We start from the raw sequence: 16,603 nt of genomic DNA, 5'->3' as shown, positions 1-16,603 counted from the left end.
TATCCCTTAAAAAGTCATTAGAAAACATTTCTATCATTGGAACATATATCTGAAGGAAGCAGTATGGCCTTTGGAATCACTTGTATTTTGTTTAAAACCAGGCCTTGGGGGGCGCCTGGGTGGCTCAGTCGTTAAGCATCTGCCTTCGGCTCAGGTCATGATCCCAGGGTCCTGGGATTGAGCCCCACATCGGGCTCCCCGCTCGGTGGGAAGCCTGCTTCTCCCTCTCCCACTCCCCCTGCTTGTGTTCCTTCTCTCGCGATGTCTCTCTCTGTCAAATAAATAAAATCTTAAAAAAAAAAAACAAAAAACCCAGGCCTTGGCATTTATTGGCTGCTTTAAATTTGGGCACACTACTTAATATATCGACTTCAGTTGCCTCATCTGTAAAAGAGAAATAAAACATTGTTAGTAGAATTAAAAACAATTAGGAGAATCTGCATGTTGCCTGAGGTGTTTAATAAATGTCTTTAACAGTAGTAGGAGTATCAAAATTAAGGGTGAGGTTTTTTTTACATGAAAACTGGTCTAGGTATAAAATTGTGTTGCTAACTTGCCTGATTGTTTTTTCTTTTAAAGCAGGAAATTTAGGTGTGCCTGGGTGGCTCGGTTGTTAAGCATCTGCCTTCAACTTGGGTCATGATCCCGAGGTCCTGGGGTCCAGCCCTGTCGGGCTCCCTGCTCAGTGGGAGGCCTGCTTCTCCCTCTCCCACTCCCCCTGCTTGTGTTCCGTGTGTGTGTGTGTGTGTGTGTGTGTGTGTGTCTGTCAAATAAATAAAATCTTTAAAATAAATAAAACAGGAAATTTGTTTCATATATTACTCTCTCCTCTAGTATTTAGCACAGGCACTTAATAGATGTTGATTTAATAATTGAATTTAGTGTTTTAGATTAAGTTGAAAATTAAGCTATCTTTTAATTTGTTTAATAAAATTCAGTAGTGGGACAAATGAAGCAAAATACTTTTTTTTTTTTTTTTAAGATTTTATTTATTTATTTGAGAGAGAGAATGAGAGAGAGCACACGAGAGGGGGGAGGGTCAGAGGGAGAAGCAGGCTCCCTGCTGAGCAGGGAGCCCGATATGGGACTCAATCCCGGGACTCCAGGATCATGACCTGAGCCGAAGGCAGTCGCCCAACCAACTGAGCCACCCAGGCGCCCGAAGCAAAATACTTTTATAGCAGAATACTGACAAGTTCTTGACAGTGCTTGTTGGTGCTATGGTTTAATTACCTTTTAGCATCTCAGAAATAGTTACTATAATGTAAGTGCTCAATTATATGTCAGAAATGTAACCTCAGACTTCTTTCTTCTAATTCCCTTTCTGTGTTCTCTCTTCTCTGTGGCTCTCAATTTTTCTTACTGCACTGGGTTTCTTTCATGTATTTATTTCTCTCCCCCCGCCCCCCTCTCCAGAACTTCTCACTTGCTTCACATAGCCCCAGGGGAAGTTTTATATTGCCCTCAGCTTAAACAAATTTCAGAACGTCCTTCTTCAGGGATACACACAAATATAAATAAAAGTTATTTGGTTTAATTTAAAGTTTAGGAATAAAAATTAAAGTTTTATTGCCTATAACTTAAATTAGGTTCATTCATCTTACTGTAGACTTTCTCTGACAAATAATGGCCCAAATGTGGTAGTATCTAGTTTAAATATAAAGTAGTAAAATGACCTCCATAAGGAATTTTTAAACCCATTTTCCTGCCAAAATTAGGGGTACGGCCATTGTTCACATATAATTGGTACTGTCCTGTGACCTATTAAACTCAGAAATGAGCCCTACAGGGAAGTTCTTTTGGGTTTGTGTTTTGTTGACAATAGTTGTTTTTATTGTTGTTTCTTCCTTTTGTACTGTATAACTACTCAGTCTCTCTCTGACCTTCTTGCTAGGTCTACTGAGGGGGGGCAGCCTTCTCTGTCTGGGTTTTATGCTAGTTATGTATACTAATATGAGTTGTAAAGGAAGCAGACTAAAATGAGGCAGTGGAGAAAAGGAGTGATTCCAGAGGAGCATTTCATCTCTCTATTTGCTAGTGTCTATAGGCAGATTTTTATTGATACCTATGGAACACTGGAAGTGCCAGAGACTGTAGAAATGAAGGACACCATTGTCCTTTTCATTGAACAATAAAATGCCTTTTTTTTTTTTTTTTATTAGAGAGAGAGAGAAGGGAGAGCAGCAGGCAGAGGGAGAAGCAGGCTCCCCACTGATCAAGGAGCCTGATGCTGGACTTGATCCCAGGACCCTGGGATTGTGACTTGAGCCAAAGGCAGACACTTAACTGACTAAGCCACCCAGGCGTCCCAGATAAAGTGCTTTTAAAAGAAAACACAAGAATTTTCTTGCAGTTCAGTAGAAATTACCTAAATATGAACTTAATCACATGGACTAATATTCATTATGTTAACGTGTAACTTAATTCAGGTCATTAGTCTTTTGCTAAATAATTGTGACAGTTTCTTTTAGTCAAGATTCATTCTGTGTTAAAATGTTGTGTTTTTCTTATTTAATTAAATAAGTGTATTTCTTGGCAAAAACATACTTGTTTTGACTCAGATCTAATCAGTTGTAATCTCCCTGTCCTGTCTGTATATTTAACATGAAAATTGATTTGTGTGCCTGCTTCGTGTCTTTGCTGTCACATTGCATTTGATTTAGCTATAGTATTGTGTTCCATATCTCTCAAAGGGTAACTCAACTACTGAACTGTGTAAATTTGGTTGGAAAAGATACACTAGGGTAGTAATACTCTTTTTTTTTTTTTTTAAGATTTTATTTACTTGTCAGAGAGACAGAGCACGAACAGGGGGAGTGGGAGAGGGAGAAGCAGGCTCCCCGCTGGGCAGGGAGCCCGATACGGGGCTCGATCCCAGGACCCTGGGATCATGAGCTGAGCTGAAGGCAGACGCTTAACCGACTGAGCCACCCAGGGACCCCAAGTCTGAGTATTTTTATACTAGGTTTGATGAAGAGTGGAAAGTTGTTGGAAAATATGATAGGACTTAAAGGGAATGAGCTAAGGGTAAAATTGGGAGAAACTTAATAAGGCCTGTTTGTTTGGATTCCTCTTAAAGTTTCTCAGTCTTCAGAGAAAAGAATGCATCTTTCTTTTGGGGGGGCACCTCTCAAATGAGGGTCTTTTTTTTTAAGATTTTATTTATTTATTTGAGAGAGGGCGGGGCGAGGGGCAATGGGAGAGGGAGCCAAAGGCAAATGCTTAACCAACTGAGCCACACAGGCATCCCTATTCTTTATATATTACTATTTCTAAAAATTTTCCTCAGTTGCCAGTGATATATTTGGTAAATTAAGAAATTATTTCTTGGGCGCCTGGGTGGTTCAGTTGGTTAAGCGACTGCCTTCGGCTCAGGTCATGATCCTGGAGTCCCGGGATCAAGTCCCGCATTGGGCTCCCTGCTCGGCGGGGAGTCTGCTTCTCCCTCTGACCCTCCTCCCTCTCATGCTCTCTGTCTCTCATTCTCTCTCTCTCAAATAAATAAATAAAATCTTTAAAAAAAAAATTATTTCTTACAGTATAGTCCTGTGATTATTTATCTTTGTATATTATTTTTTTAACTGTAGGAAATTGCTGATAAAGATGGAAACAATAAAGTTCTATCTTTTACTATCCCTTCCTTATCCAAGCCCTCAATATACCATGAGGTAAGTAAGATTGGAAAGGTAGAATTATTTAAAATTATATTGAGTAAGAGATGAAAGTTAATTTCTTATCCGAGATAAATGTTCCTAACACATCTTTATTGATTTGCTTCTTAAAAGTAGGTGCTTGTAACTAGTGATGTAAAGCTAAGCTCTTATCAAGAGAGGCAGAAAGTAATTAATGGAAAAATTTCCTCTAGTTCTTGTTTCTTTCTTTCTTATTCCTCCACCACTATCATTTTCACTTTTTTTATTAGTCTTTTATGAATTCATAAAAATATTCTTTCATTTTTTTAAAGTATCCCATGATTAGAAATTTGTGTTAGATTAATTTTTTATTATTTTTTAGGAAAATGTCTACTTAGAAGGATTCTAACACTAAGATTATTTCTATTTAAAGGAGTCTGTAATTGATGCATTGTAGCTATTCGTTAATATTATGCTTCTGAGTTTTGCTTGTATTTATTTGGTTGAAGAATGTGAGAACACAGATGTTTATATTTAAGGATGTATGTTACAAATCAAGCTTCTGGTCTGTAGTGACCTTTAGTGTATAAAGTATAAGGAAAGCCTTTAAAGAAACTTGCCAGTAGGCCAAAAATTATTTTCCATTTTCTTATCAACAGACAGTATCCAGTTGTTTCATAGCTCCATGCAGCTATTTATTTTCTTAATTAATTCCCCTGGGACTTCGTTTTATACTGGAAATCGAATACCTGCAATAGAATGGGCTCGTTTTAGCATAGAATATTTCTGAGTAATAGATTTTAATTAAGTTCTGTGTATCATGTTATGTAATAAAATGGAGGCTAATGGAGCACTTATGAATGGATGCTTCTAACTTCAGAAACATGAAATTAATTATGTCACTATTAAACATTTGATCATAATCTTCATTGTTGTTTGTGTTACATAACTCTCTGTACCTTTCTTTTTTCTTTTAAGTTTTTATTTTAATTCCAGTTAGTTAACATACAGTGTTATTAGTTTGAGATATACAATATAGTGACTCAGCAATTCCATACTCCATCCCGTGCTCATCATGACAAGTGTACTCCTTAATCCCCATCACCCATTTAACCCATGCACCTTTCTTTTTCATTATAAAATGGGGTTTATGAGAGTATCCACCTACCTGAAGTTAGACAAACTGCAAAATTTAAATGCACAGTCTCAAAACTGCTGTGTGCTCTGGGGTACAAACAGATTAAAATTGATGTATTTGAAAAAAATAAAAAATAATGAAAGTGGTGTATTTGTAACCTTTAGTCTTTCCAGCAACTTTTCTTATTTTGTGTCCTAAATATAGATTCATTCTATAATCTTTCAAAAAATAAAGCAGTATATTTTTAGTTTTATATATTAAATACAATTTCCAAAAAGAGGTATGGAATGTATGTAATCGAAAAATGCAAAGGGTTTTGAATGAGAAGAAATGGCCTTAATGTTAAAACAAAATTAAATATCCTTACATGATACAGATTTTTACTTCATTTTAGAGGTACTGTGTCTCTAAAAGATACTTCATCTTTTTTTGTAGCCCTCAACAATTGGATCCATGGCTTTGACAGAAGGGGCATTGTGTCAGCATGATCTCATCAGGGTTGTTTATAGTGATCTTCATCCTCAAAGGGAAACATTCACTGCACAAAACCGGTAATGGTCAAAACTGTAGATAGTAATAATTATTAATTTGTGCTTAATAGTTAACTATAATTACTTTGGTTCAAGTTTGATGAGAGAAGAGGCAAAAGGTTTAAGATCTCATACTAGTGAAATACATTATAATGGTTAAATACCTATCCATCCAATGCATGGTACTGTGAATGGTCATCTTGTATAAAGTAATGTAAAAACTAAAAATGTGGGCATAAAGTCATCCAAGCTAAGGTTTGTGTTCTAGCACTACAACTTAGAAGCTTGCCCTCTCAGGCAGTTTATCTACTCTCTTCACTTTGCTTTCTTTATTGCAGAATGGGTTAATGAGAGTACTTACCTTCCTGAAGTTAAACTACAAAGTTTGAATGCATGGTCCCCAGGACTGCTCTCACTTCTGACACCAACTGCAAGTTTGGAGGGTTCCTATAACCACTCTTAGGTTTGATAACTCACTAGAAGGACTCAGAACTCCTCATTCATTTCAGAATGAAAGCTGTTATATTCAGAGTTAAGGTTTATTACAAGGAAGGTTTAATACAGATTAAAGTCAGCCAAAGGGAGAGATGCATAGGATAGAATCTGGAGGGTTCCAAATGCAAAGCTTCTGTTGTCCTCACCCATGGAGTCAGGATGCATTACCCTCCGAGCATTAATGTGTGACAGTATGCATAGAGTCAGGTTCAGTGTCCAGATTTTTCACTGGGCTCCATTTTTATAAGTGTGACTGGTTAGATTGGTTGCTCACAAGGTTGATCTCAGCCTCCCAGTTGGTTGAGGCTGTGTGACCCAAAGCCCCACCCTAAATCACATGGTATGTGGTTGTTTGTTTGTTCTTTCTTTCAAAGATTTGTTTATTTTAGAGCGAGTGAGAGAGCACTAGCAGGGGGAGGGGCAGAAGGAGAGAGAGAGAATCCTCAAGCAGACTCTTCTGCTGAGCACTGGGCTCAATTCCAGGACCCTGAGATCATGACCTGAGCCCAAATCAAGAGCTGGCCACTCAGCCACTCAACTGACTGAGTCACCCAGGCACCCCATGGTGGCTGTTTCTAGTGTGGCTAGCCCCCATCCTAAACAAAGACACTTCTGTCAGGTATAACATAAGTTACTTCCTCGCAGGGGGGCAAAGGCCAGACTTCTTTGGGCAAGGCCAAATTCTTTACTACACAGACCATGCCCTGGCCTTTGGCCTAGGCTCTTTTATTTTTTAATTTTTTTTAAGATTTTATTTATTTGACAGAGACACAGCGAGAGAGGGAACACAAACAGGGGGAGCAGGAGAGGGAGAAGCAGGCTTCCCGCTGAGCAGGGAGCCCGATGTAGGGCTTGATCCCAGGACCCTGGGATCACGACCTGAGCCGAAGGCAGACGCTTAAAGATTGAGCCACCCAGGCGCCCCAGGCCTAGGCTCTTTTAAACAAAAACAATCATGTTTACCTGGGCATCTACTTTTAGTATAGCATTTATATGACAGACACAGACATAAATATGATCATTATGAATATGCCCAACATTTGAAGAGCCATTGTAAGTTAGGAATAGATTTGAAGAAACAATTAATTTGTTCTACAAAGCCACTATATACATTTTCGTATTTTTGTACCATTTTTTGTTGTTTTCCACCCCACCCTACCCCCATCATCTACTACTGTTTGTTCTTTACGATAAACTTGAGCAGAAATACTGATCATAGAAATTAACTGATGGTTAGCTAGGTCCAGTTTTTCCCTCAAGCTGGTCATTTTCTTAGCATTCATCCTAAGGAGACTTTAACGCAATTTACCAGTACATCAATATGAGTATTATAACCTTAATAACAACCATGCCAGTGTTATAGCAAAACACAGAATGCCAGTAGGTGTGACCTGCAAAATAAGTCAAAGATACTGGCATATTACTAGAGTCTTACTCAGTCATTAACTATTATTGCAGTTCATTATCATCTCATATTACCAGAATGTCTCCTAGAACAATGTCACTCAGGTTTGCAGGCTTCTTTCTGACTTCATCAGGTTTAAAAGCAGGAGTGGTCTCACCAACAAATGGTTTCACCCTTTTAAGAATCTGATGTAGGGGTGCCCGGGTAGCTCAGTCGGTTAAGCATCTGCCTTCGGCTCAGGTCATAGTCTTGGAGTCCTGGGATCAAGCCCCGCATCAGGCTCCCTGCTCAGCAGGGAGTCTGCTTCTCCCTCCCCCTGCTCTGTGGTTTTGTTTCCTCTCTCTCTCCCTCTCAAATAAATAAAAAAACTTAAAAAAAAATTTTATATTTATTTATTTAAGAGATAGAGAGTATGAACAGGGTGGTGGGCAGAGGGACAAGCAGACTCCCCGCTGAGCAGGGAGCCTGATGCGGGGCTTGATCCCATGACTCCAAGATCACGACCTGAGCCGAAGGCAGATGCTTAACTGACTGAGCCATCTAGGCGCCCCAAGAACTAGTGAGCTCTGGACCACTAGGTGATACATCTGCATTCAGTATCAACCCCAGTTTGGCCAGATGGGATGAAGGTACCACTCATCCCATCAGCTCTTGGGAATTAAAGATATAGTTACAATTTCTTGTTTAGAAATCCTCTGCTTCTGGCACCTGCAGTTACAGCCCTGGTCCTAGACCAGTGCTTTATTATTATTATTTTTTTAAATTATTTATTTGAGAGAGAGAGAGCACAAGTGGGGGGGGGATGGAGTAGCAGGCAGAGGGAGAAGCAGGCTCCCCGCTGAGCAGGGAGTCGATGCGGGGCTCGATCCCAGGACCCTGAAATCATGACCCAAGCTGAAGGCAGCCGCTTAACTGACTGAGCCACCAGGCGCCCCAAGACCAGTGCTTTAGATAGGAAAAGAAAAGTTGAATTGTGGGGAAGAAAGAAGAAGTATAGTTATACCATTATGTTAGAAAGAATTGCGTAGTCTTACCAACATTGTCTATCCACCTCTTCCCACATCCCCAGAAAAGCAGAGAAATCTGTCTAGTGGTGACTGTCCTGTGTAAACCTGCCCTTCGTGCTTCATTCCCACCCCCTTTTCCCTGTCCCATTTTAGATGAGAGATGTTTCAGTTGCTTGTTCCACATATCTGTCAAACCATTATGCTTAGGATATGTCTTTATACATTGTTAGGCCTTATGGGCTGTAAAGTGTGTTCCTTGCTCTGAAAAACATGTGACTCAGCAGTCCAAATTGGTGCAATATCTTCTGGTCCTTTTATAGTACTCTGAACATTTGACCTACCATCAGATAAGCAAAGTTGAGTGCAGAGTGTCTGTTCCTGTCAGGACCCTTTTGTCTACTGGCATCAGTCCAGCTGTCAGCTGTATAGGGCCTTACCCCAGGGTAATCTGCGCCATAGCCATCTGCAATCTTTGTCTCTCTTGTTGGCAAACAACAGTTCTTACCAGCAGTTTTTACCTCAGGGTGTAAAAAGAATATGTCTAAATTCAGCCCATCTCTGCATCGCTGCAGTACCGCCATGTCCACTCATTTCGTGGACACAGATGGTCACTTCAAGCACACTGGGATGTCTACTCATTGATACCGGTTGCCTTCTGATTCCCCTGATAGGTATAGGCATAATCATACTTTAATGCACTCCTCAAATTCCCATGGTGATTTCCATAGGGTTATTCCCCTTGCAGGCATCCCTTTAATAGGCCAGTTTTCCCTTGCCCTCCTGCAGGACCATATGTGGAGGCCCTTGGCCACTACCTATGAGCTGGTAAAAACTCATTGTGGTTAACAGAATGTAGTTAAGTCCACCTACCAACCTGATTTGTTTTTAACCTTCTTCAATCGGAGTGGCAGCCTTCCAAACAAGATAAGTCCATTCATTTTAGAACTGCCATCCATAAATCAGACAGTTCTTTGTTGGTCCATGAGTGACTATCACTCTGTGTCTAGGTGATAGTAGAATCTAGCAGCTTGTCGGGTAGTGCCAGAGTTCACCCTAGGGAAAAAAGAGGCTCCCTGTTGATGAGTATTCTGAGCACCTCTTTGCATTCCCTGGTAGCACTTTTCTGCACATACCATTTCCATTTTATTATGGAATTCTTCTGGCACTGCCTATGTTTTTCTTATATCACCGAAGATGTTATGGGTATTTCAAATTTCAGGATTATTTTATGTTTCTGTGTTACCAGCCCCCACCTGAAACAAAGCTGTCAGGTATGATATGGGTTACTTCCCAGAAGCTGAGGGCAGCTGAGGGCAAAGGCCAGACCGAGATCTCTTTGGGCAAGGCCAAATTCCTTACCACATATTAACATACATGGTTGTTGTGAGGAATAAATGAGGCGACATCTGAAACATGCTTAGCACAATGCCTGGTATATAGTAAATGTTAGTGATACTATTATTATTACATAATGTTTGTAGTAAAATAATACTCTTATCTTGTTGGTTATAATATTAGATTGGTTATAATATTAGAGTTATGGAAGGAATATAGAATCAAGCAAATTTCCATGGTCATTGACCTTTGATCGTGCTTTAGTCTGGAATTCTGGTTCTTTTTATGGGTCTTTCCAGTATTACACATGTGATAGAAAATGCATTGGCTTTCCTTGCATTCTAACACATTGTTTTGGAATTCAGCTTTAGTGATTATCCTCTGTTAGCCAACAGGGTGCTATATAACACTCAGAGAAGGCCTTATCCCAACTTAAAGTAACAGTTTAATTTTTTTTTCTATATAGTTATATTGGTTTACTTAAATCATTTCACAATATAAAATTCACATTATAAGAGGGGCACTTGGGTGACCCAGTCAGTTAAGCATCTGCCTTCGGCTCAGGTTGTGATCTCAGGGTCCTGGGATCGAGCCCCATGTAGAGCTCCCTGCTCAGTGGGGTGTCTGCTTCTTCCTCTGCCTACCGCTCCCTCTGTTTGTGCTCTCTCTCTCTCCCCTCTGCCCCTCCCCTCTCCAGTCCCCCCCTACCCTGCTTGTGCTGTCTCTCAAATCAATAAATCTTTAAAAAAAAAAAAAAGTGGTTCATGGGAGTGCCTGGGTGGCTCAGTTGGTTGGGCATCTGAATCTTGATTTTGGCACAGGTCATGATCTCAGGGTCCTGGGACTGAGCCCTGCATTGGGCTCCGCGCTCAGCAGGGAGTCTGCTTGAGGATTCTCTTTCTTCCTTTCCCTCTGCTCCACCCTCCCCCCCCCCCCCCACTCACATGCGCTCTCTCTCTCAAATAAATACTTAAAAAAAAAAGAGTGGCTCATACTACAGTCTGCAGACCACATAAAAATTATCTGGTTACCTGGTTCTCTTTTTGTTTTCTAATTTTAATTTTTAAATGTAGAACATTATATACTTGTGGTAAATTTTAAATAGAACAGAATATAAATAGATGAAAAGAGATGGGAGTACAAAGAGAAAAGTATGTGTCCTCTTCCCTCTAACCACCGTTTCCACTCTCAGTAGTTAAACTGTTAGCCATTTTGTTGTGTGTCTTTTCAGAAAATTTTAATGCATGCAAAAACATATATTCGATCTTAAACATATGCAGGCCCATGCACCCTGGATTCTGTAACTTTTTCCCTTTTAAGAATAAATCTTAGACTTACTTCTCTAACAGCATATAGAGGTCTCCACATTCTTTTTAAATGACTACTTAGTATTTCATTCTATGTATGTACCATCAGTTTTTAGCCAGTCTTAAAGATCTTTAGATCCTTAGCCAGTCTTTAGATCAACTAAAATTTAGATTGTTTCACTTTTTTGCTAATATAAACAATATTGCAAGGAACTCAGTTTGTTTTACTTTTTTTGTATATATATTTGCATGAGAGCACCAAAGTTAATCCATAAGATAAATTCCTAGCAATGAAATTGCTATGCTAAAGAGTATCTCCTTTTTCACTTTGAGTATGTATTTCCAAATTACCCTCCCCTGAACATCTGCACGAACTGAATCTCCTACCAGTAGTTTGAGAAGGCCTATTTCCTTATACTAATCCCCAATATTGGGTATTTTCAAATTTTTGAATCTTTGTCAATCTGATCATTAAAAATTGATGTTACATTGTTTTACTTGACATTTCCTTAATTACGACTAGGCACGAACACTTTTAGTACATTAATTCACTAGTTATTTTTCCTGACCTGTGAAATGTATATTCATGTCCTGTATCCATTTTTCATATTGAACTGTATATTTTTTCCTAGTGATTTCCAAGAGTTTTTATTTGTTTTTTTAAGATTTTATTTATTTGACAGAGAGAGATAGCGAGAGCAGGAACACAAGCAGGGGGCATGGGAGAGGGAGAAGCAGGCTTCCTGCTGAGTTTTTAAAATATTAAGAAAACTGCACTGTGTTTTACACCTTGCACATTTTCAGTTAATTATTGACTTAAAATTTTTATTATTTTTTAAAAGATTTTATTTATTTTTGCGAGAGTGAGAGAACGTGTGTGCTCACGAGCAGGGGGGAGGGGCAGAGGGAGAAGCAGGCTCCCTGCTGAACATGTAGCCCAATGCGGGACTCAATCCCAGGATCCTGGGATCATGACCTGAGCCAAAGGCAGATGCTTAACTGACAGCCACCCAGGTGCCCCTAAAATTACTTTTAATTGAGGTATAATTCGTATACCATAAAATACACCCCATAACTTATAGTGTACAATTCAGTGATTTCTAGTATATTTATAAGGTTGTGCACTACCACTATTTAATTCCAGGACATTTTTATCACACCACAAAGAAACTCCCCTTTCCTTCTTTCTAGCCCCAGGCCACCATGTATCTCACTTTTCTATCTGTGGAATTCTGTCTGTTCTAGACTTTTCATGTAAATGGAATTATACAATATGTGGCCTTCTGTGTCTGACTTCTTAGCACATTTTCAGGATTCATTTATGTGGTAATGTGTAACAGTACTTCTTTTGTATGACTGAATAATATTCCAGTATAGTTAGGTCATACGAGAATTCAATGCTTAACTTTCTGAGGAACTATCATAATGTTTTCTAGAGTAAGTGTACTATTATACATTCCCACAAGAAGCATCCATCTTTTTGAGTATAGCCATCATACTGATTGTGAAATGTGGTATTTCACTGTGCTACTGTTTTGTTTTTGCACAGCAAAACATAGTTTTTGTCAACTATATCAGGAATACACTCACATATGCACATGCAGATATATATTTTCAAATTTAAACATGCATTCGTTCTATACAGTTTATTAAGAAAAACTGCAGTCTCCAGCTCTTCCCCTCCCCCCTCCCCTTTTTCCTTTCCCACATATAACAACTTGTAACCAGTGGTTCTCAACCAGGGCATTTCTACCTTCAGCAAACATTCGGCAATATCTGGAGATTTGTTTGATTGTCACAACTAGGTGTGGGAGGGAGGGCTGCTGTAGGCATCTCGTGTGTAGAAATCAGTGATGCTGCTCATCCTGCAATGCTGGGCCAAATCCCCACACTTACCTAGCCCCAAATGCCAGTGGTGCCAAGGTTTTAACTGACTCTCTTAATGTTTACTTCCACATCTTTGAGGAACTTGCTGCTTCTTAATTTTTCAGTCTTGGGCATTATCTAACAACTTATCCCATTGAAAGATAGAGATTTAGCGCATTTCTCTCATTCTCCTGTCCTCTCAATGTAGCTCTGTTGTAACTGTGGGAAACTCATTTTTCAGATTTGTTATTACTATGAATGACCACAGTTCATTTGAAGCTTCCTCACTTTATATGACTGAGGTTTGTGATTAAATGATTACTTTTCCTTTCTTGCATACCTTTTGATTTACTTGGAGTTCATAATTGTCTTTTCCCCCTTTGTTTATTATTTGCTTTATAACTCAACTCCTGTAAATTCTCTATCAGTTGTCTAAATCTCCTTGTAAGTCTTCATTCATATCAGTTATCTCTCAATTTTATTTTCCTACAAAAGGGGTTCCTGGAGCCTTTTGACTTACTCCAGTCTGGACTGTATTGCCCTCTTTACCTGGTATACGCTTATTATCTTGGGATCTCCCTTCACTCTTATCCTGGGATTCCTTTTGTCTCTTTCCTGCGTGGGTCTGTTTCTTGTACCTGTATCCTCATTCTTTTTTACTAGTATTCTGAAATTTCACTGTGATATTTCTTGGTATAGGCTTATTTCCTCCATTGTGCTGAGCACTAGGTGGACTTTTTTGATTTAGAAACTAATGTCCTTTAGACTGGAAAATTTTCTTGAATTGTTTCGCTTAATTAGTTAAGCCTCTCCATTTTATCTGGTCTTTTATTATTTGTTTGTCTTTTATTATCTTTTACTATCTGTCTTCTGGTGGTTTTATTATTTAGATGTTGGAACTCTTGGAGTGGTCCTCTTTTCTCTCCATGTGCCATATCTTTTTCCTTTTGCTTTACTTTCTGTGATAGTTCTTCAGCTTCATCCACCAGTCTTTTTCTTGAGTTCTTAATTTCTGCCGTTATATTTTGTATATCTAGCTTTTCTGATTTTCTAAGTATTTTTTTAAAATAGATCCTGGTGGTTGTGTTTTTTTTTCCCTAGAAACCACATCTCTTGTATTTTTGAGAATATTAATGATAATTTACTTTGTTTAAAGTTTTTTTTATTTATTTAGGGGCGTCTGAGTGGCTCAGTCATTAGGCATCTGCCTTCGGCTCAGGTCATCGTCCCAGGGTCCTGGGATCAAGCCCCGCATCGGGCTCCCTGCTCAGCAGGAGGGAGGCCTGCTTCTCCCTCTCCCACTCCCCCTGCTTGTGTTCCCTCTCTCGCTGTGTCTCTCTCTGTCAAATAAATAAATAAAATCTTTTTAAAAAGGATTATTTCTTTTTCTCCCTGAGCAGGGAGCCCGATGAGGGGCTCGATCCCAGGACCCTGGGATCATGACCTGAGCCGAAGGCCGATGCTTAACGACTGAGCCACCCAGGCGCCCCTGTTTAAAGTTTTTTTTTTCTCTTTGTATATTGTGTTTCTTCCAAATTGTGCCCCCCCTTTTGTATTTCTTTATTTTGATCTCATTTTCACGTTAGTGGAGTTCCTCAGATGTCTGATAATCCTCCCCACCCCCTTATACTAAGGAAGACAAAGGAAAGGAAATAAAATACGAGTAGCTCTGACCTTGTGAGTAGGGCTAGTTGACTATGAACTTCACTGAGCCATTCAGTTGAAGAACTTCCCAAGTCTATACCTCTTAAGTCTTTCCTCTTAGGGTGATCAAAAACTCTTCTGGTCTCTCAACTAGTGGGGTGGCCTAGCATTCTGGTGGCCAAGAAGGGAAGGAGAGCTTCAGGTTTCAATATCCAGTAAGAAATACTTATTTTTCCTGTTTTCAGTATGGTATCTCTCCCTCCAACCCTCACTCCAAACCACAGTTGTGCTTGGTGGTTCTCAAATAGTATTTTCTTTTATCCTTAAAAAAAAAAAATCTCCAATAAACCTTACAGCATAGAGAAGGAGAAGAGATCTGAAGATATGACTGCTTCCAAGTCAGACTTTCAAGTCAGTTTTTAACTTTTTATTTTGAAATAATTTCAGACTTATAAAAAATGTTTCCAAAATAGTACAGAGAGTTTCCATATACTCCTTACCCACCTATGGGAAGCTTTTTAGAAGAAGAACTTCCCTGGATCATGCCCTCCTAGATTCTAATTGGGTCAGTCTGGGTTGAGGCACAGGAATATATCATTCCAGAATACCCTTAAATAGTGTGCATCCCAGGTTAAGGAACCACATTCCTTAGAGACTTATATAGCTTAAGCTAAGTATAGCTTAAGAAATCTTTACTCACGGGCGCCTGGGTGGCTCAGTCGGTTAAGCGTCTGCCTTCAACTCAGTTCATGATCTCAGGGTCCTGGGGTCAAGCCCCACATCAGGCTCCCTGCTCAGCGGGGAGTCTGCTTTTTCCTCTCGCCTCTGCCCCTTCCCACTGCTTGTGTGCACTCTCTCTCTCTCAAATAAATAAAATTCTAAGGAAAAAAATCCCTGGTTTAAAAAAGAAAGAAAAGAAATCCTTGCTCATTAAATAAAATCATTTATTCATTCAATAAAAATTTTTTGAGCAATTATAATGTATTAGACACTGTGCTGGACACTAGAGATAGAGATGATAAATTAAATGAGTAAAGTTGCTTATTATTAAATAGGTAAAACATCGGTAAAGACAAAGAATTATGATTTCCTGGGATAAATGCTGTATTAGAGCTACACAACAAAGGGAACTCTTTCCTTTAGCCAGGAGAATTAAGAACGGTTTTATGTCTAAGTTAAAAATTTGAGCCAACACTTGAAACCTAAGCAGGAATTTCCCAAGTGAAAAAGTATGTTCTAGTAAGAAAGGGCAGCCTCCATAAAAGCAAGGAGTTATGAAAAGTTATGATATACTCATGGAGTGGTAAGAAGATCGATGTAGTATGGTGTATATATGGTAGGCAGTGGAGGGAAATAACGTTGGAGAGGTAGGTTGAGGATGGATTTTATTTATTTATTTTTTTAAGATTATTTATTTTTAGAGAGAGCACAGGGAAGAGAGGCAAGGGAGAGAGAACCTTAAGCAGATTCCCCACTGAACACAGAGCCTGATATGGGGCTCAAGCTCGGGACCCCAAGACAGTGACCCAAGCCAAAATCAGGAGTTGGACGCCCAGCCAAATGAACCATCCAGGCACCCCAAGGGTGGATTTTAAAGGCCTTTTATGCCATGATGAGTTTGGATTTTATCATGTAGTCAGTGGGAACAGTGGATTAATGTAATAAGGAGTCATTTGTTCAAGCACAATGGTTTATTTTTGATGAAGAAAATATAGATGGTAGCAAGGGATGTGACCTTTAATAAAGAAAATGAAAACAGGGAAATCATTGAGGAGGATATCACAGCAATCTGAGAAATCAGGAAAGTCACTATTCTTATTATAACTACCCAACAAAGAAATCATAGTCTCCAGTAGAAATAATTGTTTGTAACCCTTTTCCTTTGTTTTATTTTTTCTAGGTTTGAAGTCCTGAGTTTTCTCATGTTATGTTATAATTCTGCTATTGTATATATGCCTGCTTCATCTTACCAGTCTCTTTGTCGGATGGGTTCCAGGTGAGAAGAATAATTATCATTAGCTTTCACATTCGTTTATTGGACAGATACTTACTGAGCACATATTCTCTGGTTAGGTGCTGTTCTAATTTGTTGCAGTAGAGCACTAAACAAAACTCAGGAAGCTTACATTCCTATAGGAATCCTTATCATCCCTCCTTTATCATGACTTTTGAAAATATTTCAGCATTAAAGAACTATTTTCTAGCTGAACATTAAGTTAAGCCAACATGTCGTAAGTTTAGGGT

General features: G+C 39.1%; 1 protein-coding gene across 14 annotated transcripts in view; it reads left to right on the top strand.

The window, feature by feature from the left end:
- HYCC2 (hyccin PI4KA lipid kinase complex subunit 2) overlaps nt 1-16,603 on the top strand; it is a 78,305-nt gene that overhangs the window by 37,722 nt on the left and 23,980 nt on the right. For 13 of the 14 annotated variants that reach the window (XM_045868241.3, XM_064586892.1, XM_045868242.3 and 10 more), the window contains 3 exons: nt 3,588-3,668; nt 5,206-5,321; nt 16,260-16,355. In XM_045868241.3, the coding sequence (XP_045724197.1) occupies nt 3,588-3,668; nt 5,206-5,321; nt 16,260-16,355 (293 nt within the window). The remainder of the gene's footprint in view (nt 1-3,587; nt 3,669-5,205; nt 5,322-16,259; nt 16,356-16,603) is intronic. The other variant, XM_064586895.1, reaches the window with a different exon arrangement.

Source organism: Mirounga angustirostris, unplaced genomic scaffold (assembly GCF_029215605.1).
Source record: "Mirounga angustirostris isolate CCGP_5_RB_7025 unplaced genomic scaffold, mMirAng1.0.hap1 SCAF_3, whole genome shotgun sequence".
NCBI classification, from domain to species: domain Eukaryota; kingdom Metazoa; phylum Chordata; class Mammalia; order Carnivora; family Phocidae; genus Mirounga; species Mirounga angustirostris.
Note: the sequence above shows the minus strand (reverse complement) of the source record. Positions and strands in the feature narration are given on the sequence as shown.